This window comes from Antennarius striatus, chromosome 19, assembly GCF_040054535.1.
Source record: "Antennarius striatus isolate MH-2024 chromosome 19, ASM4005453v1, whole genome shotgun sequence".
NCBI classification, from domain to species: Eukaryota; Metazoa; Chordata; class Actinopteri; order Lophiiformes; family Antennariidae; genus Antennarius; species Antennarius striatus.
This window is the reverse complement of record NC_090794.1, coordinates 10,202,498-10,225,769: the sequence shown is the minus strand read 5'-3', so window position 1 is coordinate 10,225,769 and position 23,272 is coordinate 10,202,498. Positions and strand designations below refer to the sequence as shown.

Below are 23,272 nucleotides of genomic sequence, written 5' to 3'. Positions count from 1 at the left end.
TACAAGATGATTGTTGGGTAACACCTTTCAGAATGAGAATATTTGGGTACAAGAGCAATGTGACACAAATTCTTGCTGATATTTGTAAGAAATTGGGAAACGTTGATATGATTGCAATATTTGTATCTGACACGCGTCAGAAATAGGATTCTTTGCCTGCCAACACTGATTTCAAATGCGAGGAGGAAGATCATGTCACGGAGGCATGTGTCACTTGTCTCTCCTTTCAGTGTGCAGCTTGGCTGGCATCTCAGTGTTTTGCACATTCAATTTCCTGTGTTTAAATTTGACACACAGGTTTTGTTTTCATTTTCCCTTTACCAAAATGAATATGATAATGTCACTTGGGTATTGCCAGATGAAAAGATTTCCATGAAGCCGTCAGGGTTTTTTTGTTTTGTTTTGGTTTTTTTCTGAAGAGATGAATTGAACAGGAGGTGCAAGGTTTGGAACCAATACAGCATGCATTAATATGGAATTGTCTTTTTTTCTTTTATAGAAGCTATGCTTTGAAAATGGAGTTTGCAAAACCAAATTGGATTAGATATGGTGGATATTTTGTTAGGTATCTCTACAATTTCACAGTGTGTGTGTTTCATGATTGTGTGTATATATAGTGTATGTGTGTGAGTGAACCTACTCCAGTAGGATCCTTCATTTAGTAGCTCTTGTATGCACAAGATTTTGGTTCACAGCTTTAATTGTCTAAACAAACAGGATCATGTTTCTTTATGTGACCTCCACCGGCATCTAAATCTGAACCTTTGGTTGTTGTTGCATTAGAACAGTTACAGTAGTTAAATCCATGCTGTCTGGTTTAATACCACTCTTGTGATTTCACAACCCCAATTACTGAAGTGTCATGCACCAAATATATGTTGCTCGCAATGTCACGCTCATATCATTTATATCAGTTGGCATTTGAACAATATGCAAATGATGTAAAGGCTGAGCTGGTACAAATAACAAGTCACATGAAGTGGAAATGCACAACAGGAATTTACAACCCACACTGTGAATATTTTAAGAGTACAAACACTGAAAAAAAGTTCTTTTAAAAAGCTACCTTTGGGATGCCATGTTTGTGAAAGTAATTTTGATTTGAATAAATCTTCTCACAGCTTTGAAAAAGGGGCGCTTCTGGATCACCCCAGACCCCTACCACAATGATGACAACATCCAAATTGGCCGTGAGGTCAAGATCTCTTGTCAGGTAAAGTAAACACACACATATTAATAAAATTGTACTTTGTATTTAATGATCAAAAAAATGACAAACTCAATGCCCCAAACTCAATGCCCCAGGTGGAGGCGACGCCACCAGAAGAGCTGACCTTCAGCTGGCTGAAGAACGGTCGTGCCCTACGGAGCTCGGAGCGTATGGTCATCACCCAGACCGACCCCGACATCTCCCCCGGCACCACCAACCTGGACATCATAGACCTCAAGTTCACAGATTTCGGCACTTACACATGTGTGGCTGCGCTGAAGGGAGGGGGCATTCCTGAGATCAGCATCGATGTTAACATCTCCTCCACTACTGGTGAGCCTCAAACCCCTTTTTGTCAGTGAAACATCTTCACACGTCCCTCAACGCAATCAACAAGCAGACAGTTTGTCGCTACGCTGACAGTGTTTCTTGGATGGTGAGGCTTGGGATTTTAATATTTTATTAACAATCTTCACTCATTTTTGTAGTTATTGTAGAACATTGAGAATTAGGTTGCCTTTTCAAATACTTCTTTGGAGGTCAGGTTCTTGATGGCCTACGAAAAGATTACCGGTACATGTAATTTGGATTCCATTATCATACTAGAAATAAAAAGAACTATTATCAGGCAAGATAACTTCTACCGTCTTTCATCATGTCCTGAAGTCTAAATTTTTGTGCGATGATTAGCATCTTCCTCTGCCTTTTGGGTACTACTGCTGGTGCCTTTTACAGCGCAGAACATTTCATCAACAGACCTTGAAAACATACAGCACTCTAGTACAACACTTCAGAGACACACTGCTAGCAATCACAGATTTATATACAGTTAGCAAGCTGAACACATTCTGTACTGTACAGGAGACATGGCACAGATGTGACTGATAAACAATGGTCTACAGCCAATCAGAACGAAGAACACAATGTGGTACAAAAAAAAAAGACAAAACTAAAAAACTCAGCAAAACTGTGAGGCAGCGAAAGGTGGCCTGCTTTATAGTGAGGGACCAACTGTATTCTCTATATTAAATTACACAGTATTCTAAATTCCACCTATTAACGTACAGTTCCATGTTTCCTCAAAACAATTATATAAGTTGTGAAAAAAAAACCCACACAATGTAGATCATACAAAATACAAGTGGACTCTTTAATACTGTAGTTTGCATAGGAATTTTGAGCTTACCAAATGTAGCATTTTTTTAAGTTTGATTTGAGGTAATCTGATATTAAAGTTCTTCAAAAATAATCCACTGCTCTGTAAAAATGGGTTTTAATTTGCATCTTAGGTAAAACAATTCAAAGTCAAATGAGCATCAACAGTTGACAGGTGAAAAAAAAAGAACTCAAACTCAACACATCAGCAGATTCTTTTCAATTATGTACAGTATTGTAATTTTTGGTGCATATATGATTTGGGTGAACCAAACCTTTAAGCCTTCTTTCTGGACCGTCTCCACAGGATACACATGCTGATGTATTTTCTTCTGACTGTTGTTCACTGCCAGACTTAATTCCAGTAATCTGTCCCAGGCTGAAAGATGTTCAAGAATCACTGTCTTCTATTGTAGTTTGTGCAGACAATTATTGTATTCTACTGACACCATTGCATTACAACCACTTTGAAGCTTTCTCCATCAGTCTGACTAATCAAAGCCTAAACATCCATCATCCTCCCATAGAATTGGCTGCTTCCACCACTGTTCTGAATAACATTTGTATATACCGTACATGTGCAGCATGTTAATAACGAAGCACTTCAGTTCACCTTGCCTACTGGACAGCATTGTTGTACTTTCAGTCGTGGCATGTCAGCGGTTCCTCAGAAAGAGACCATTCTCATGGAGGCATTAATCAGCCATCTCACTGTTGGACTTCAGGTCATGTTGGTGATTCTCATGGGCTGGTCCTGTTGGAGTGGCAGACATCTGATTTTTGCTTTGTACTCACCGGCGTGAGTCCAATACTGATAAGAGACTTTTGGGGTTTGTCATATTTTGTGACTTATAATCGGTCTTCTATCGAGCTTTATTTCGCCTCTGTATGCACACACATGCACCCACATCATCACTCAGGCGCCCTTACTTCCTCTCACTGCCTTGTTTTTTCTAACACACACACACCCTGCCACTCACAGCATGAACATGAAAGCAGTGTCAACCTCGGCGCATAATTATTTCTAGATAATCCTTTGATAATCCCTGCACTATAAAACAGTGGGATCAATCACACCTGCCAAGATTGTTTCCTCATTATCTTTTAAGTAGTGCAGACTCTTCTTTGGAGTGCCAGGATGACGCCAATGCATTAACATAGACCTTTTAATGGGAAAAAAAAATACTGCTGTCAAACTGAGAAAATTATTGCAGAAATGACTGCTTCAATTGCGGTCATGTGAAATGAAATATTTCCTCAAGGGTTGGAATAGATTGCTTTGTAAGTTTTCATTGTCAGATATGTAGGTATGAAATCTTATGAAAGTGTTGCATTGTCATGAAGCTGTTTCTCTCATAGGTGGCAATATTATAAATTTTGCTTCTGCCAGGTTCAATTCCTGCTGCTTCTTCCTGGATGTGACTGTACTGTTTTTCCTGGTTTTTCCTGGCCTGTAATATGTGGCATTTCTTACAGTGTGATTTATGCCTTGACTCAAAAAACTGTCTTTGCCATCTTCCCTGTGCAGTATGGCTGCTGTGTATTGAAGCGAGTTGTGAATCTGCCTTGCCTTAAACCTGCAACCCATTGCGGGAGGAATAAGCCCTTCTTTCATTCAGCTGCTTTTGCTCTTGAAGGAAGAAAGCCCGAGTGGAAATTAGAAATCTTAATAAAAGCATTTGGAGAAGATTACCGTGCAGGTCTGCCAGGATTTAGTGGCAGGGAAGTGGTTGGAAAGTGAGTGAGCCTAAAGTGTCCCTATTCTGAACACTTTCAGTTTGCTGACTTTTGCAGGATTGGCATGGCTTAGCCCTGGCCTATAGCACACTTTTACAAAAGAGTATATTTATCATCTTTCATTTTTAAAACTTTCATATATAGATGGATTCCAATATCCTTAATATCACCCTTTTGCACAATCATACTGATATTGACACTGACATATAAATCTATTAAATTGGGGGCGGCAATGGCTCAGTGGTAGAGCGGGGCGGTAGAGCGGGTCGTCCAATGTTCCTAAGATCGGCAGTTCGATTCCCATTCCCGCCTGAAAAAAACACCTGGAGTGGCGTGACAGTGGGAAGCGTCAGCTCGCCTCCAGAGCACTGCCGATGCGCCCTTGAGCGAGGCGCCCTTGAGCGAGGCGCCCTTGAACGAGGCGCCCTTGAGCGAGGCGCCCTTGAGCAAGACGCCATCCCCCTTTACAAGTTGCTCATTTGGGGCACTCCACAAAGGGGCAGCCCACCACTGCACCTCCCCCTGCATACCTACAGGTCCCCCTGTGTGTGTGCTGAAGAGGCTTGTACAAACCAACATGTATGCATGCATTTGAAGTATTTAGTAACTAGATTGTGCTCTTAATTTCCCTTCAGGGATCAGATCAGTATATAAAATTAAAAAGAATTGAAACTTTTCCCAACAAAATAAGTGTCTTCACTGCAACAAAAAAAAAAGATTAGCCGCGATAGAAGAAATAAACACTGAATTCAAGGAGAAAATTCCATAGAGCACAAATAATTTTGTTAGGAAATCTTAATATACAGTAAGTTGATCAAACTAAGAATTAGTAGGTGAGATAAACTAGGTAATAAAAAAAGATCATTAATCTAATATTTACAGATCAATTAATAGCGTGAAGGGTCCATTTTAGCATTACTTTTCAGTGGTGGCGTGTGATCAGAGCCAGCAAGGCCTTCCCTGCTGGTCTAACATAACCAGAAATCATGATAATATTTATGATAAAAGTTAATTTTATTTTAATGCATTTTCCTTAATAAATATAGTCAAATATATGTATAAATATATAATTATATATTGGGATATATGTAACATAGGTCGAGACTATGTCAGTGTTGGCCTATGTTAGGTTAAAGAGGTTTTATCCAATCAGAATTCAGCTAACTTGTGAAACGGGAACATATAGTTAATAGACAGATGTGATAGCCAATCAGATCATGAGCTGGTCTTCTAGGACCTGCTCGCTAGCCCACATTGTCCTGAAATGTACGTGTCCTGTGATTGGATACTCGCTATGCGGCGCTATGCAGATGCTATACAGATGCACATTTGAAGAGAAGTTTTAATGAGACGAGAGTCCGATCCTAGAACGAGCTAATCTGTTCTAGCTAACCTGTTCTAGCTAACCTGAACCAGCTAACCTTTTCTAGCTAACGGAGTGGAAAGAAAGGAGAATGGATTTTGTGTTTAAGTAAGCCGTTTGAACAGCTGTTTTGGTGAGTACAAGCATTTAATTTATCTAAGTTTTCATATTTAATGTTCTTGTAATTCAGTTTCATTTATATCCAATCAATTATAATGAAATAAAATTACAAATATACCAAAAATGAAAAAAAAACTCTTGCTCTTCTGCAATGTGTGAAAATAATGTGGCGCTATTGTGTATAGCCCGTTTATACATGATAGATGTGATAGTGTATGTTTGTATTTTGTTTCTTTAACTGTGGTGTCATAAATGATGATCATTTCAGTCGGTTTTGTTCTTTGACGAATTGCGTGAGGTCTACGAAAGGTGTGGCCGCGGGGTTCTTCTGTGCCAGTGACAGTAAAAGAAGTAGAGCTGACATCTCTTCAGAAGTGATGTTTTGTGTCCCATTTGAGAGAGGTTATAAACACGTCAGTCCTGAACACTACACTGGTGGCAGTGGTGGGAGCCGCTTACAGTATAATATGATCTATTTGTTCACGTTTGACTAGAGAACATCACTGAAGGCCTAGGTGTGAAATACACGGCTAGCCACTGCTTTTTAGACTCCGTTTATTGCATTGTGGTTATACACAGAAATATAATTAAATCCTCCCTATTAGCAAAGTATCTTGGAGTTGAATTGTCCTTCACTTTAGTGGACAGGGGCACTTAAGGATCAGAATTCTGATGGTGCCAGTGCCCATACTGAAAAACACACATTCAATAAACTTAAAAAATAATCAGTTTAGCCCATCACACATGCTATTCGATGTTAACACACCCCTGATAATGTTGATTTCCTGCTGCAAGTTTGCACTGTATCCAAATGTCCAAACTGTTTCAAACGTAAAATGTGTTTTTAATTAAGAAATTAATAAAAATAGAAAATTATATAAGTATTAGAATTAGAAAAAACAACATTGTATACTCTTTTTGTTCTTTTTTATTGCATGTAGCTCCACACTTTGACACATCCATGGAACTACTACTGAGACCTCTGAGATAAATTTGTAAAGTGCATTTATGACGGACAGGGCACTGACCTAAAAATGTCTCAGCACATATCTGACACCTACATTCTGCCCTTGCTGTATAAAAAGTCCTTCGGGTCCTACTGTTAAAGAACACGTTAAACTGCTGTGATGAAAATAGTTTTGTTGCCTTAACTTATCTTGAGCACATGTCAGTGTGTCTTCCTCACTTTGATTGATGTTTACAAAGAAACTATTAGGATCAAAGTCACCTTCTCTTCATAAGAGTGATAAATCCTTCCATGATGAGCCTTTCAATTAGCATCCTGCTCACACCTAAAACTTTGGCACCACCCAGTGTTTCTGTCAATCTCAAGAATCACTGCAGTTAATGAATTAAGCAAATCAATTAACAGCTCAGTTGATTAAAATAGCTTTGAACACAATGTGCAAGTGCTTTTTTCATAAGTTAGGTGATCACATATTAATTTTCTCATCTATAATAATAATAAAAATGATAATAATAGAAGGTATAAAGGTTCCAAACTCTAAAGAGTCATATAGGTAAGGAAAGGTACTTAAAACAGGCACAGTATTTAACTAGCAATAAATTGTTTTTGAATGGAAGTATTATGTGCTCCCACAGAGCACTTGCATTCTGGACACAAACCAATGAAAAGGACGTATGGTTTCTAATATGAATATGACAAAAGCAAGGATTGGATTCTTTTCAACAGGAAGATAGAGAGAGAGAGAATGGTGAAATTCAGATATGTTCCTCAAATGAGAAAACACAGATTTCATGATATTAAAACGTAATATCAAAGAATTACAAAATAACACAAGATTTAACCTTGTCAGCAGCTGCTGTGATAAAAGTGGGGATGAATATTGGTGGATGGAATATTTACTTGTGTGACTGTGTACCCTAGAAGTAGGATGTAGCTCAGTGGTAGAGCGCATGCTTCTCACTAATGCTGTCCCAGGTTCAATCCCTGGTTTCTGCAGGGGCACAGACAGGGGCACAGGTGTAAAAAAAATTTTGACAAACAAATATGAGTATTCATCTAAAAATGGAAAAAGGTGATAGACTGTGGCGATCTTTAACGGGACAAGCCAAAAGGAAATTAAATGTGTACCTTAGAAAACAAAGGTGATACCCTGATTTTTATCCTGGTTGCTTGAGGTAAATGCAGTGTGTTCAGACATTGATACCATATCAACAGTCAGTTAAGGTGGATAGTGGTAGGATGCCTAGATTGATTCCTCTGTATGTAAAGTTGTGTGTCATCAGCATATTGGGGCAGCAGTGGCTCAGTGGTAGAGCACGCGGTAGAGCGGGTTGTCCAATGTTTCAAGGATCGGCGATTCAATTCCCGCTCCCGCCCAAAAAGAACACCCGGAGGTGAGCTGACAGTGGAGGTTTCAGCTCCCCTCCGGAGCACTGCTGAGGTGCCCATGATTGAGGCGCCGTCCCCCTTACAAGTTGCTCATTTGGGGCGCACCAATAAAGGAGCTGCCCGCCACTCTACCTCCTCTGCATGCGTACAGGCCCCATGTATGTGTATTTGTGTGTTCAAGGCCTGTGCACACAAATCAAACCATATATATGTATGGTTTGATTTGAACTAAATAAAGTGTGCTACTAATTTCCCTGCGGGGAGTATAATCAGTATCTAAAATACTTTTTTTTTTTTTAATTTAAAAATTATTGGTGGAAAAATGTTTGTAATGCATTGAAGCCATCCAAGAACTGAACCCTGGCTGACATCATGGGTTAGGAGTGATATGGAAGACTCACTGCATAGTTGTTGTTTTTTTTAATGGAAATAAACTTGAATCAAGATTATGGAGAATCAGAATCAATTCTACCTGTTTAGGAGTAGACCAAGGCTGACTGTCAAAAGCCACATAAGGATCAAAGAGAAATAGTCTGTTGAATGAGCAGAAATCCCCTGTGTTTTACCTGAAACCTGAAATTATTCCCAAAAGTTATTTTGGTATTTCTTGCAGTGTAACTTCAATAGCAGCAGAAAATGAATGAATGCAACTTCAATGGTTTGTTCAAGATGTTTTGAAGGGAACCAACGATGGGAGAAAGTTCCGCTGTTGATATAGTTCTCACAATCAGTTCAATATTTTTAAGACTAGGGTTTTACTATTCAAATCCAAATTGTAGGTAATACTACATGTATTTGAGTGGGCAGGAGGTCAAGACTGTATGTGGTAGTTTATAAGTAGATCAACTGTAAATTGCTTGTCAACAGGCCACAAAGCATAGAGACCAATAGAGTGGTGATTCAACTCAGTGGGCATATTGTTACAATATAGTCCATAGGGATGATTCAATGTGTCTGAGGTAAGAAAATAATACATTGAGACAAGATCAGGTTCCCTGAGTTCAGATAATTGGTAATGGCTCCATATTTGTAAAACATTTTTGCTGCATCAACCTTACCTGACTTTGACTTTTTCTGATTTTTTTTGTTGTTAAATGCCATTTGTATTGACACAACAAAACAGATGGGAAACAGACTTTTTGAATGAACCCAACCAACGAATGGGTGGGATGCTGATCAGTGACCCAATAGTTGGCGTGCAAATATATGTACGTATATATTCTCCTGGCCAGCTCAACTACAATAATAGTAGAACTGAAACACTCATAAAATGTAACAACAAATAAAATCCCTCTGCGCTGAAATATGCTACAGTCCAAACTATAAACTGGGCTGAAAATAGTAAGAGAGCCATTGATATCGGCTGTGCATTTATAAGAAAGAAGTGCCTCATAAACACACCCATGAGCTATGAACAGTAAGGAAGAGGCCGAACAGCTGTCCCAAAGCTGGGACTGTTTCCTGGAAAATCCACCATATGGCAACAGTAGATGCCACAGCCATACCACTATTAGACTTACAAAGACATCGCAGAATGTGCACACCTGCATCTTTTTCTGAGGAGAGTGCAGGTGACGAAACTGTCGAAATACAACAGTGCCATGGTCTGTTAGCACAAACGCGTACATCATTCGGTGAGGTCTGGGAATCATAGAGTAATGGGCAGAAGCTTAGTGGTTGCTGGATTACTGTGACTCTTCATTTTTTAGCAATCCATAAAATATGTTAATAAGACTAGATAACTCAGCACATTATGCTCAGTATATTTGCATAATGCCTCAGCTGAACTCACCTGAAGTCATGCTTTATAGAAGTAGCCATCTGGGAAATCACCTCCCCAGACAGCTGGAAAAATCTGGGGAGGGAAACGAGAATAAGAAACATTATTCCCTTCCTTATTAACACTGGAGAGGCCCCTCCAGTGGTGTACATAAACTCTGGTCTTTCCGGAGAAGTGACTCAGTGCTTATAAAGAGGTAGAACTAGTGGTTTGTGTCTGTGAATGTATTTTACATTGGACTCCTTAGGTACTGTACACACTGAAAAAAACATGAGGTTAACTTTTCAAAGAACATTTGACAAGAAATCCAGTTACAAGAAGTATGGGCACTTTGGCATTGGAGACCACAGGCAGTAGAAGTGATTCTTGTGAAATCTCAGGGGACCAGGAAAGAGCTCAACACAAAGCACTGCAGAATCTCACTTTTGTCAGTAATATGTCAATGCCGCAAGCCAATTTTACTGTCTGTGTGGATTTACTTACACTCAGCATTTCAGGGTGCATATGTGGTTCTCACTTTCCCTCTCTCTTGGTGTCTCTCACATACAAAATGGCACACACAAAAGCAAACTTAGATGCACAAGCAAGTTCTTCGTGGCCCAATGAAAATCTTTCTCTGTCCCTGGAGGTCCAAGACACAGAGGAGTAGTGACATGGTGAGCACCTCATTGGCCTCAAGCTGTCTGAGCACACTGTGCTGGAGTTGCAGAATCCTCCAAATTCTAGCGCAGAAGAGAGGATGCTATGTTTCCATGGTGATGGCAAGTGATGTCACAACACTTAACTGAAAGGGGATGTTTTTGTCTTAAAAAAATAAAGAAAAAAAACTCAGCTCTGCCTCTCTTTGCCTTTAGAAAATGCCAAATTTCTTTTTGCTGTTTTGCAATCAACTCACAATCGGCTCTGTGTCTAGAGGTTCCATCAATCAGTGTCTTCACATGGAGTAGCATGCCAGCTGAGGCCCCAGAGATGGTCAGCGTTGTTGTGGCCAAACAAGGAGGTCCGGTCACTAATTTAGTCTGACACATTGCGCAAGCGTGCAGACACAATTGCAGCATTTCAGACAACAACAATGAGAAGCATCCAAATGAGTTAGTGAGGCAGGATCACAGCATGATACCGCACAGTTCTACACAGGAGCACATGCAGAATAAAATATATCCACCCAGGCTCACAGTAAGCAGACGTACACAAAAAAAGTGGGTGTGCCTCGCAGGCATCTTTGGCACTTAGATGGCTTTACTTCAATAAGAACACAGTGCAGACCGACAGCAGGCTCTCTACCACGCTGAGCCTCTCAGTGGTCAGTCTCACACACAGAGCCAGGGTGTTCACTTGGAATGACAGAGCAGCAGGACGAGCGAAACGCAGAGAAGGCAAAAGAGAGTGATGAGTTTGTGTCTGTAAGGATGTATGGCACTTTACGGTTCCATGATTTCGCAGAGAGACAATGGCAGCTGATAGCCGGTACTCCTGCTGCCAAACTCAATAGGCTGACAACTGTAATTGCCTGGCTAATCTGGGCTGCTGAGAGGCCAGGTGTAATGATGGCAACTCAATGAAAACACCTCTCCTCCAGTCGCTAATGGATGTTTGCCGCTGCTCTCCAATACCGCTGCTGTCAATTCACCATTTCACTGCTTGGACTCAAGAAACCATTCTGAAAAGTGGAGAAAATATGCTGTGGAGGGAAATATGTCAGCTCTTGACACCTGGCTGCCTCGGTGAAGACGATGTGTGAATACCAATCAGCACATACTGTATATGAGAGTGAAATAAATATCTGGTGTCATTGTCTTGTGTGGAGATAATTCTTGCTGCTCTTTTGGTGCCAAACAACATTGCCAACACTTATTTGTTAAGGACCAGTCTTCATTATCTTGTGTGAATGGCACCAGTATATTTATGCATTACTTGCATGAGAAGTTAAAAATAAGTGATGAGAACTCACTGAACCTTGCACGTGTGTTGCGATGACTGTAAAGGCATCAGAGGAATGGGATAAAATGATTAATGAATTTAGTTTTCCTTCCCTGTCTGTGTAGGTTCCCAATCCACGTAAATCGAGAAAAAAAAGGATCAACTGGACTTGCAGATTTGGTTTCGACCAAGAAGACCAAGAAGTGTCAGACAATACTGATTGATTTTTCTACATACAATGAAAATGGGTTAAAATGGCCATAATCAAAGTTTTTATGTTGACAGCAGCTTAGGTGGCTGCAGTGCGATATGATGTCCCTCATGAAAACTTGAGTGAACTGAAAAAATTCACCTTGTCCAGGAAATTTTTAACATTGTCGTGTAAAAAAAACCTGACAAAATTGAGTCACCCATCAGTAGAATATTGAAGCAGAAGTGTCAGACATTTTGGCAATAAACAAATTTCAACAACAAACAAAGGTAGCAGCTGTGATAACTTCAGGAATGGATAATGAATGAAATGGATGACAAACTTTGCTGTCATTGTTTGTGTTTGCCTTGTGAGTGACTTGAGTGAACGCAAATAGTCCTGCTGTGATATTTGTGTGAATAAAGCTATAAAAGTGGAAAGATGTGGAAATTCGCTTTTGGGGTGAACTCATCATTAGACCTCATTGAGAGGTTGAAGAAAGATGTTTCCTTAAATGCATGTCATACTGAGATTTTTTTTAATATTCACAGCAGCAATAATGGCTTGAATTTAGCCAAGGGCCATCATATATAGTTGGCAGTATTTTAATTGGATATGAGTTTGACTTCAGCATATGGATGTTGAGCTTTTTTCTTGATTTAACTCCTGTGAAGCTTGAATTCACATCCAGGTTTATATAGTATAGTTCAACTATTTGAGTTGTTTGGAGTTTTACGGTTCACTGGAGGGCTAAAGAAGTATCTGGTGGTTGCTGGACAGAGATGACTGTACGATTGTTACCTCTCACCCAGACAGAAATGGGGTCAAAGGAGATACAGCTGGACTCCGTTTTGTTTTCTGAAGATTGCCAGAGATTTCATCACCATGAAATTTCCACACGGCTTGACTTCATTCCAGTGGCAGTATTGTTTGGGCAGAATGACAGTGATTCAAAAATCATCAGGGAAGCATGACATGGTTTCATCATCGCTGAGAAGATGTTCAATCCTTGACACTGGCTGTAAACTATTTTGGGAGCATTACTGTGAAATAGTCTTGGAGTCTGCTGAGTGTTTAGACTCATACACAAACACGCAAGTACACACACAAACACACACACACACACACACACACACACACACACGGCACTATAGGAGCTGTTGCAATTTGCCACGTTTACTAATTAAACAAATTTATTTGGCCAGCACGCTTGATGAGGAACACAAGTGTTAGGCACATACATGCATGCACGCAACCACACACACACACATGCACGCACAAACATGCTGGCATTCAATCGCATTCACTCCACTTATACATGTCTTGAACAAAGTGGGGGTAGGGGGTTGCTGTAGATGATGTAATTTAAATGTTGCTGTGTTGAATCTGTGTAGATGCTTGAGGAGTACATATCAGTTATGTTCATGATGCCAGTGATGGTGGAAAAAATTAGAAATGTTGGAATGAGGGGTGGAGAAAGTTATTTGGAGAAAGTCACAAGTGTTGAGAATGTCATGTGTTAAAGACCATAAAGCAGTAATATGGGTAATGGTGTAATGCTATGCACTCGAATGGCATTACCAACGATGTGCTATAGTTTGTCAAGTTTGTCAGAGTTCTTCAGAAAAAGGGTAATAGAGATGCACAAAGAGAACTTACGTTCCAGCGACTCCGTGGTTACTGTATACAACAAAGAGCTATTGTTCATCACGTATACCTCTGCCAATGACGTTATGTGATTGGTTCAATGTGTTTGTGTGTTTGTTTTTCTTTGTATGCGTGTTAGCAGTATTATGCAAAAATTAAAGGATGGATTTGCATGATAATTTAGCAGAATATGGAGTTTAGAATACCTTTGTGAAGATTCAACTTTAGTGATTATCTGGATGAGGTCACAGATGTGGCATTTTTTTAAAAAAAATTCTGCTTTAACAGTGTGAAATAGTGTGAAAAAGGTAGTTTTCATCATCTTTTGTCACATCATTTCTTTGGCAGCTTTGTATAGTAATGAGGACCATGAATAAAAGTTTATAAATTATTTCTTCTTCAGACGACCTACTTGAATATTGGAAGTGTGCGTGAAATATTGTGTGATATGAATAAAGGGAGCGTCCCTGTTTTTCTTTTAAAATATTTTCCAAGCTCTATCAAGGCTTTTATATTGTAAATTAAGAGGCAGGTTTTTTTTGTCCTACACAATAATCAGACTGCATCAAAAACTGAGCGATGTGGCTGGTGCTGATGGATTATTTGGACTTTATGGGAGGTTCGAATTCTCTGAAAGTTCTTGTTTGTAACTGACATGGTCTCAAAGTGAATTTGTTTGTCAGCTCTTCATTGCATTTTTATTGTATTCCATTTGTTTGCATTAAAATTCCTTACTGCTGCCCTCCATGATGGTTTTATGTGGTTCAGGCCCGAGCTCTTGTTAATGTTTGCTGCAAATATCTGCATGGTCCCTTCATACAAGCTGTTTGTAGCTAAGACTTATCGCCTCATTGTCATTACAACGTGGATGCTCATTTGCTTTCTCCCCACACCATCCACGCCACTTTTCCCCCAGTTAACAATTTCCTCTTACCCTCCATGCTGACTTTCTAGAGCCCCATATCAGTCCCTCCTCTGTTTTTCTCTTTCTTAGTTCCCCCCAACCTGACAGTCCCTCGGGGCAAGTCCCCGTTGGTGGCCCGCGAGGGTGACACGGTGGAACTGGAGTGCCTTGTTTCAGGAAAACCTAAGCCCATCATCCTGTGGTCGCGAGCCGATAAGGAGGCACCCATGCCAGACGGCAGCATGCAGATGGAAACCTACGACGGCGTGTTGCGTATTGTTAATGTGTCCAGGGAGATGACGGGTTCATACCGCTGCCAGACCAGCCAGTATAATGGATTCAACGTAAAGCCCCGGGAGGCCGTGGTGGAGCTCATCGTACAATGTGAGTTGACAGACAGATTTTTCTTGTGTCTTTGTGTTTATGTATGAATGTCATAATGTTGCGTAGTAAGTAGCAGTACGGATATAGCACTGGTAGTTGTGTACCTGTGCATGGTGCACTGATGTCTTTGCAGTGTATTTTCTATGTATATTGCGTCATTAATCATGCCGTTCAGGTCCATTGTGGCCGAAATTGAGGTCTTTTGAATTCTTTATGTCTTGCTTTTCACACCCATCCAATTTCTTTCTGAAGGCTATAAAATTAGCTCAGTCCTTTGATACCCTCAGCAGGTCAGAAACAGCTTTGACTCTACCTGGCTAATATTAAGTCAGAGCTGACGTCCACACTTGACTGTGTGTGTGTGTGTGTGTGTGTGTGTGTGTGTGTGTGTGTGTGTGTGTGTGTGTGTGTGTGTGTGTGTGTGTGTGTGTGTGTGTGTGTGTGTGTGTGTGTGTGTGTGTCTGTGTGTGTGTGTGTGTGTGTGTGTGTGTGTGAAAGAGAGAAAGAGAGAGAGAAAAAAAAAGAGAGACACTATGTGTAGCTCTGTGCTGCATCCCTGGCCGTTTCCCACTGAATAAACCCTTCTACTCCCTACAACGTGACATTCAAAGATGGCTCAATGGGTAATTAGCAAGTGGCTAATTATTTCAATTCATTTTATATTCATTTATGGAGACTTGAATAAAATATTAAGAAAGATTTCTGGCATTTAATACACTGCCTCTCATTCGAGGGCTTTGGGTGTTTCTCTGCAAATAAAAACCAGAACTTGGATAGGAAGGAAATGCAAATGATCCATGTATGGTGCTACCAACTCTGGCAAGTGATTATAGGAAATAGAAAAACTGACTCTCTCTGCCAGCATCGCATTGTTTTCTCATGGCCTACTTACATAATCCTGTGAATGTATGATTTAGACTCATACACAGTGGTCCATCTTTGCCTTGCTTCCATTTTTTTGAAATGGTCTTTCATGATATTGCAGTTTTGTTTTTCTTACTGCATCCACAACACAGTTTTCCAAAAGACCACAATTATGTGAGACATTTGTAGATCGGTCTGACAAGAGACATCATGATACTAAAAAGACAAAAAACGTAACATGTTTTTAAAAATATAGAGATTTGGATTCATTCAGTGTTTTCCTTGATATAGCTGTAATTCTTAAACATTAAAGTGAAAAATTTCAAATATTCGTTAAAATTTAAAGTTTATAGGCTGAGCGCATAATTCAAAACAGCAGGACAGTCATTACGACATATGTTCACTTATTGGGCCAGCATTTCTGGCATAGTTACATATCTAAGGTTAATACATCCATCCTTCTATCTCAGTTGACACTCTATATAACATTTTTAGAACAAACAACAGTTCCTCCTTGAGGGTCCCTTCAAGAGGAACTAGATATATCCTACTTACAGGATTTAAAATGAGCATCAAGTGAGTGTGGCTTTTATTCTGCTATTGTCAACCAAGCTTAATTCCAGTTTACATTTTTGAAAATAGTTTTATTGCTGTCTTCGCAATTGCATTCACGTTCCAGCTTTGCTGCTGTCAGTCATAGTGTGTTAGGAAAATGTAATCAAGATTTGTTGTGCTTTGAAAAATACTGTTAAATTTGAGTTAAATTGATTATCATTACGCAGTGAAAACATCTGCATAACAACAGTGGCTTTGCCATGCACTAGTGCTGATGCTAAAAAGTGAACAATTAATTTAGACTCTTAGATGCTGGTTGTTAATTACCAACACTAGGCAGATCTGCTGCAAAGTTCTTTGGAGTGACAAAGAGTCTTACAGTTACAGAGAAATGAGAAAGACATACCATATGTGCACCAATCACATTAATGCCAGTACACATTCATATTTAATTGTTTGGAAACAGAAAGCATGGATGATGCTGCACTTTGCTTCCTCTCACTGGAGAGGAGCTTGCTGCAACAAATTCCAACAGGTCACACTGATCTTCTCGACCATTATTAAATTGGCAGGGACAAAAAGTACAAACTGTTCTCAAGCTTTTTGGTCAACAGCTAACATGACGATGAATTTCACCGATTGCAGCCTCATCACGTACCACAGCTTCACTGGTCACACAAAGACAAGTGAAGACAATCTCCTCAAAAGAAAATTCTTTTTTTTTTTAGATTTTTATTCTAATGGAGAATAAAGAACACAAAATGTCCACAAAAGTGTTTAACATCTGAATAGTTATGTCATAATAATAATTAACATATTACACAATTATAAGCATATATTAACAAGTGTGTTTGTTTAATGGTGTTTTAATGTTTTTATTGTTCACATAATACACAGATGCCAACCCACTATTACAGTGATTGTTGTAAAAGTAAGATGACAAGCTGATAATGGCATTGTGTGGGCAAAGAAGTTACCTCGTAGTAACTTACAAAGGTATTACGCTTTGTAAAACTGATTGTACAGTCTGGTTATGGCTGGTATTAATGTGGATGATCCAATCACAGTTCAACAGCTTCAGCTTGCATTTCAACATGTACTCTACTTGGGATCAGAACTTACATGACTGTGCAGAATACAAATTAACAAATAAATTAACACTATAACCTGTGATTCAAAAAGGTGGGAGGCTGTAGAAATCAATAAAACAACTGAGAATTTCAACATCCTTTTTGATATTCAAAGTCTTACTTGGCCTTCATTTCATGGTTTTGGAAGGCATCATGTCCTCTGGACAAATTATTCAACGCAAACCGAAGTTCAAAACCAGCATCTGTGATGGTATGGAGTTGTGCTAGTGCCTATGATACGGTCAACTTGTTCATCTGTGAAGGCACCATTAATGCCGAAATACACTTATAGGTTTTAGAAAACATTTGCTGCCAGGGACGTCTCTGCTTATTACGGTTAGACAATGTCAGCCCACGTTCTTCCTCTTACTATTAGGCTTCAGGGTGAGACACTGGGTAACAATCCATCCTGTCTGCATTTCAGACCTCTCCTCCCCTGGAAATGAGTGGCGCATTATGACGCACCAAATGCAACAATGGAGACTTCAAATGGCCAAGCAACTGAATGGAACAGAATTATACTTTCAAAACTTGAGCAATTAAGGTCTGTTCTTGCTAAGCACTTACTGAACTGTTACACAATAGCAAATATGCACTTGTTCAAACTTATTTTTAATTACATGTCAGGCAAAATTAGAATGAGAGAATACTCATAGAAATAATAAAGCATATCAGTTTGAATAAGACATTTAGGTTAAAAAGGATTTCATAGATTGTTGCTTTTTGACATTGTACATAATGTCATAAGGGCGGCACGGTGGCGCAGTGGTTAGCGCTGCTGCCTCACAACACGGCGGACCCGGGTTCGAGTCCCGCTCTGTGCGGAGTTCGCATGCTCTCCCCGTGTCTGCGTGGGTTCTCTCTGGGTTCTCCAGCTTCTTCCCACCTCCAAAAGCATGCGCTTCAGGTTGATTTGCCGGTCCCAAATTGACCATAGGAGTGAGTGTGTGTGTGAATGATTGTTTGTTTCTATGTGGCTCCGCGGTACACTGGCGTCGTGCCCGGAGTGTCCCCCGCCTCACGCCCTGAGACTGCCAGGATAGGCACTGGCTACCCCGCGACCTGCGTTAGCGGATTAAGCGGGTTGGAAGATGAATGAATGAATGAACATAATGTCATAATGATCTTGTGACTATTTTTTCCTCTTTTGTTCTACGTCTCTTTGTACTAAATCTAGGATGAATGAAAAATACAGTAAGACACTTATAACACATTGTGCTGTAGTCCAGGAATCAAAACAGTAGTCATACATCCACAAAGTATCTGTCATCACGTTGATGAATAATCCCCAAACATGTCTGCTGTTTATCTCGCCCAAGGTCATCTACATAATAAATACTTATTTTATTGTGTAACAGTAAAGATGAGAGGAGAGGGAAAAGTTAAAAAATAAAATAAATAAATACGAAACAAATCTAAAAAATAATAATATATATAATATGATAAATAAATGAAGCAGTGCAACAAATATAAACCTGTTCTGTTTGTAGATCTGTAAATATGTCTGACATAACAGATGATCTCAAAGGAGAGAAGGACCTACTGACTGAAACTACTGTAGATGGCAACCAGATATCTGCTGATTGTACATTAAATGCTAAAATTCTAACGTCCAAGGTTTATATACATTAAACATTTCACGGCCGACTTAAATCCGAAGTGATAATATAAATAGATAGATTTGCCTTGATATGCTAATTATCTGCCTTTCAATTCAAGCATTCAGAATATAATTATTTCTCATTATGCTGTATTATTTTGATAAAGGATCTCTGTTGCGCGACAGTTCTTGATGTCGTATGGCACTTTCATCTGTTTGCCATCTTCAAAAAAGAACACATAATGAAGATAGTTATTAGGGCCTTCGTGCTGATAAATCAATCATTCTGCCACATTCTCTCTTCACAGCCAGTTTTTCTCCCTGTCAGATTCTTGTTTCTTATTGCATCCCGCTTCAAAGCGGTGATGTATTGTAATTGTCAGTGTTCGTGTTTTCGTCCGTTCATCCGTCCATCTGATCGTCCGTTAGTATATCCGCCAAACATCTTCGCAACCGTTGCAGATAGAAAGATGAAACAAAAAACATTACTCGGGCGGCGGAGGGGAGGAAATGGGATTATGACCTTGACAAACCTTGAGAAACCTAGGTCAAGGTCAAATTTCAACTTTTGTACACTCAGGAACCGGATAAGATAGAAACACGAGGGAGAAGTGTGAGTAAGACCATAGATCAAAGTGAGCGCTTTGTTCTAGGAAAGTAGGTCAGAGCACTAACTTTGATCTTTGACCTACGCAAGTAGAACAGGGTAAAATGTTTAATTCAGGGGTGTAGCGGGATGTTGCGGTCTCTAACTGCCTTGTTAATAGTTGGTTTCAAAGCCCAAATTCAAAAAGCACACTGTTGACTCCAGTGTGTTTGCTTGTCTTTCTCAGCTTGCGAATTTACTTTTTAAAGACCGACCGACCCTGCTTTTGTTGTTTGCTCGATGCAACTGTCAACATGCTCCCTCCCATTTTTTCTCTTGGTCTGTCTCATGGTGTGTAAGCACAAGCCAATCCCTCTGAGATGCTTTCCTCGCCTGCATTTCCAGGTCCCAGCATGAACTGCCCGCCTTTGGTGGTGAGCCATGTGCAAAGCCGCGTTTAGTAGCCTAACTTGATCAAGGGACTGAGGTACAGTTCTCTGAAGCAAAGAGCATTAGAGGCGTGAAGGAATGACTCTGGCAAGTCAACAGCTTTGATATGTAAAAACCTGCATCTGTTGGCTGGCAGAAGCAGCGCCAGGAGGAGGTAAAGGGAATGGAAGACGCCTGCCTTTAGAGTCATCGCTCTAATAGAATTGCAAACAGCAAATCCCTAGCTGTGACACCCTAATGTTCTTAGTCAAACTGACTTGGCATGATCCAGAGGCTTGAGAGAGGGAATGAAGAAACAGAGAAATAGAGAGAAGAAGGAGACATGGAGTGGTTTCCTGTGCTAGATACCAATGTCTGTCAGAGTGAGAATTTTCAAGCTGCACTTGAGCCCAGATGCACAGGAATCTTTTATCCGAGCTTCCCTTCTGTTCCCCTTTGCGCAGTCATTGACATCTGCATGATGCAACTGTGCGATTGTCCCCCAGAGCGAGCTGCTCACTATCTGACGCACATCAGGAAAACACACCAGGATAAAGAGGTGCCGTCTGGGCAAAAGTAATGGGTAGAATTACATGATCATTGTTTTTAATTAATTTTCCTCTCTGCATCAAGAAGGCCTGCAATGCTTGCCCCTGAGGCCCACTCTAATGTGAATCATATTAGAGCGATTCACATTAGCCTAACACCAGCAAATTAATCTTTTGCATTACAGAAGGGCTCACACACCACATTTGGGGATGAAATTTTAATAACCGTTTTTATGGAACAATATTGACTTGATAAGCCATATCAAATCTACACAAGAAAAGGTCAGCAGATATGCAGGTAGTAAACAGTCCTACACATGACTAGACAGAACTGTGTCAGTGACTAAGCACAACCGATCAACTGATCAGGCTACTCCTCACACTAAATAATGATAATTGTATATTTAAGTTAATAAATTATCTCTAAGTCTTAATAACAATATGGTAATCCAGATGTTGGTTATGTCCCATGTTTGATTGCAGTGGATGTAGCAGGAGGAAAGAAGTACTCATTCATGCAGAGCAGCGTTTCCCTCCATTACTCAACAGAGGGACTCATTAAAAATCAGTTGACATAGTGTGTGTGTGTGTGTGTGTGTGTGTGTGTGTGTGTGTGTGTGTGTGTGTGTGTGTGTGTGTGTGTGTGTGTGTGTGTGTGTGTGTGTGTGTGTGTGTGTCTTTACATTTAGTGTCGTTATTATTATTATTATTTCTAATATTTCCTCTCTTCCTATGAATTTAAACTGTCTTTCTTCTGTCTAGTCTTTGTCCTGGTACAGTCAGTATAATGAACATTCGCAGTCTTTTTTCACCAGTAAAGCATGAGTCATCTCTCACTTTGACTTATTCCCCAAACTTTGTCAGGGTTCTGCAAATGAAACTCAGCAGTTCATCCGCAACATTCAAATTAAGTCTTGCAGCCTTCTTTTTTTCAGTGGATGGATGAGTGTAACGTGACTTTGTTGTTCTGCTGATGGAAAGCCATGTGAAAATCTACAATGTGAATTTATCATGCAAGTGCCTGGAAAAGGTAACAGGTAACAGCCAATCACTGAAATTTATGAAGAATTTTCCCAAATTTATCTTTACGTTCAAAAATGTATATAGATTTTGTTAAAAGTGCGTAAAGTTGAATTTACGCAGGAATCTGAATATAAGACTTTTCCATGTAGTATTTCCATATTGTTGCAAGGGTGATTTAAAAATGAACAAAGGAAACAACTGACCATTAAACCATAGGAATTTGACACAAAGAGGAATTCAACCACACAAGCACACTTCATGTGCGCATGTGTCTTTTACACTCTGTGTATGACTGTACAACCCAATCTACTCATGCAGTTGTGCCCACTGGAATTGTATGTTATTCTCTTGATGCGCGAACTGCACAATCATGGAAGAAAAATGCAAACTATTACAGCCGAAGCTGAGGTTTAGTGTAAGCCAGTCAAGCAGTATATCAAACTGCAGGTGAGTGCCTGCACAGAAGTTCACTCCAGCTTACCAGTCGTGAAACACATATGTATTTCCCCAGAGTCAACCCATATCCATGCACTGCCCAACTCCCTGTAGTTGGCGGTCCATGTAGACCGTCTGGAAAAGGCCTCCGCGCTCATGAAATGTTGTTTTTCACTGTGTTATTGTCAAGATATCCAGTGGCGACTGATGATGGATTATATCTCAGCCGGTGCTTTGGGTTTTCCCTAAGCTTGTGACTTAAAGCAACTCTGAGCCCTGACTGCCTTCCCTGCTACACTAACCATGGAGAACACTCAGGGAATATCACAGGAACGTTTCACCCCTTTTTCCCCATGTTTGCCGGGCAGCTAACTCTTAGGACATGCATGGGGGGATGTGAGGCATGTGCCCTTGTTTGAAGGATGTTTTGCTTACATAATATATTTGTTCCCTTGTTTTCATTCACACTCAAACATTGTCTTCATTGTTTTTGTGTGTCAACGGAAGTACACTTACTGCAATTTGGTATAGTGCCACTCAGGGAAGCTGTGGAGCCGGACCGTGATTCAACCCTCCCACAACCTTACATTTTTAATGCGATAAGTACACATTCAATCTGGTCTTGTAAAGTCAGAGAGAAGATGCATTGGGTTTAGGTAAAAGCTTATGGATGCCCATTTAAAGGGAGCTACTTACTGCTGTTTCATTTTCAGGGCAGGAAAACCAGATTTTGTACACATTGAAGGAATCAAACTTTGCTTTAAGTATAATCATTTATATTTCCTCTTTCTGTCAGCCTATGCATTGTGAATTATCATAGTCCATGCCTAAGTCAATCTATTGGAGCACCACTAATCAGAATAACTGGGTGAATAACAGGGTGAAATCCATGCATTTGCATGGCGGGGTATGATTAGCATTGAGGGCAGGGAAGTTAAAGCTGGTACTTTACTTTGCATGCGGGGTGATGCTATGGCCTGGAGGACGTGTCCTGCTCCACAGGCCAGCTTTAATTCAAGAGGATAACAATGTGGACATCTAAAATCAAAAAAAGGTATCTCAAAAAAGAGGAAGCAGTTTTAGATTCTTACTCATCTTTTAAAAATGGCTGTTTGAAGTTTTAGATGATGACGTTAATGGTGATATTAAATTATATGCAGTAAACTATTAATTTAATTACATATCCTATCAAGTTTGGAGGGCTCTATAATTAGATAATATTACTGTGTGTGAATAATGTAGAAGATTATGCTGCAGATTACATTTTCAATCAGGTAGTCAGTGATCTGTAACAGATTACATTTTAAAAAGTAACATCCCACCCTGCCAACAGCTA

The 23,272-nt window shown here is 39.9% G+C and overlaps 1 protein-coding gene across 1 annotated transcript in view; it reads left to right on the top strand.

Annotated features, from left to right (window-relative positions):
• LOC137613568 (MAM domain-containing glycosylphosphatidylinositol anchor protein 2-like) overlaps positions 1 to 23,272 on the top strand; it is a 156,079-nt gene that overhangs the window by 91,000 nt on the left and 41,807 nt on the right. The window contains exons 7-9 of the mRNA XM_068342896.1: positions 1,122 to 1,213; positions 1,306 to 1,543; positions 14,473 to 14,766. Of these exons, the coding sequence (XP_068198997.1) occupies positions 1,122 to 1,213; positions 1,306 to 1,543; positions 14,473 to 14,766 (624 nt within the window). The remainder of the gene's footprint in view (positions 1 to 1,121; positions 1,214 to 1,305; positions 1,544 to 14,472; positions 14,767 to 23,272) is intronic.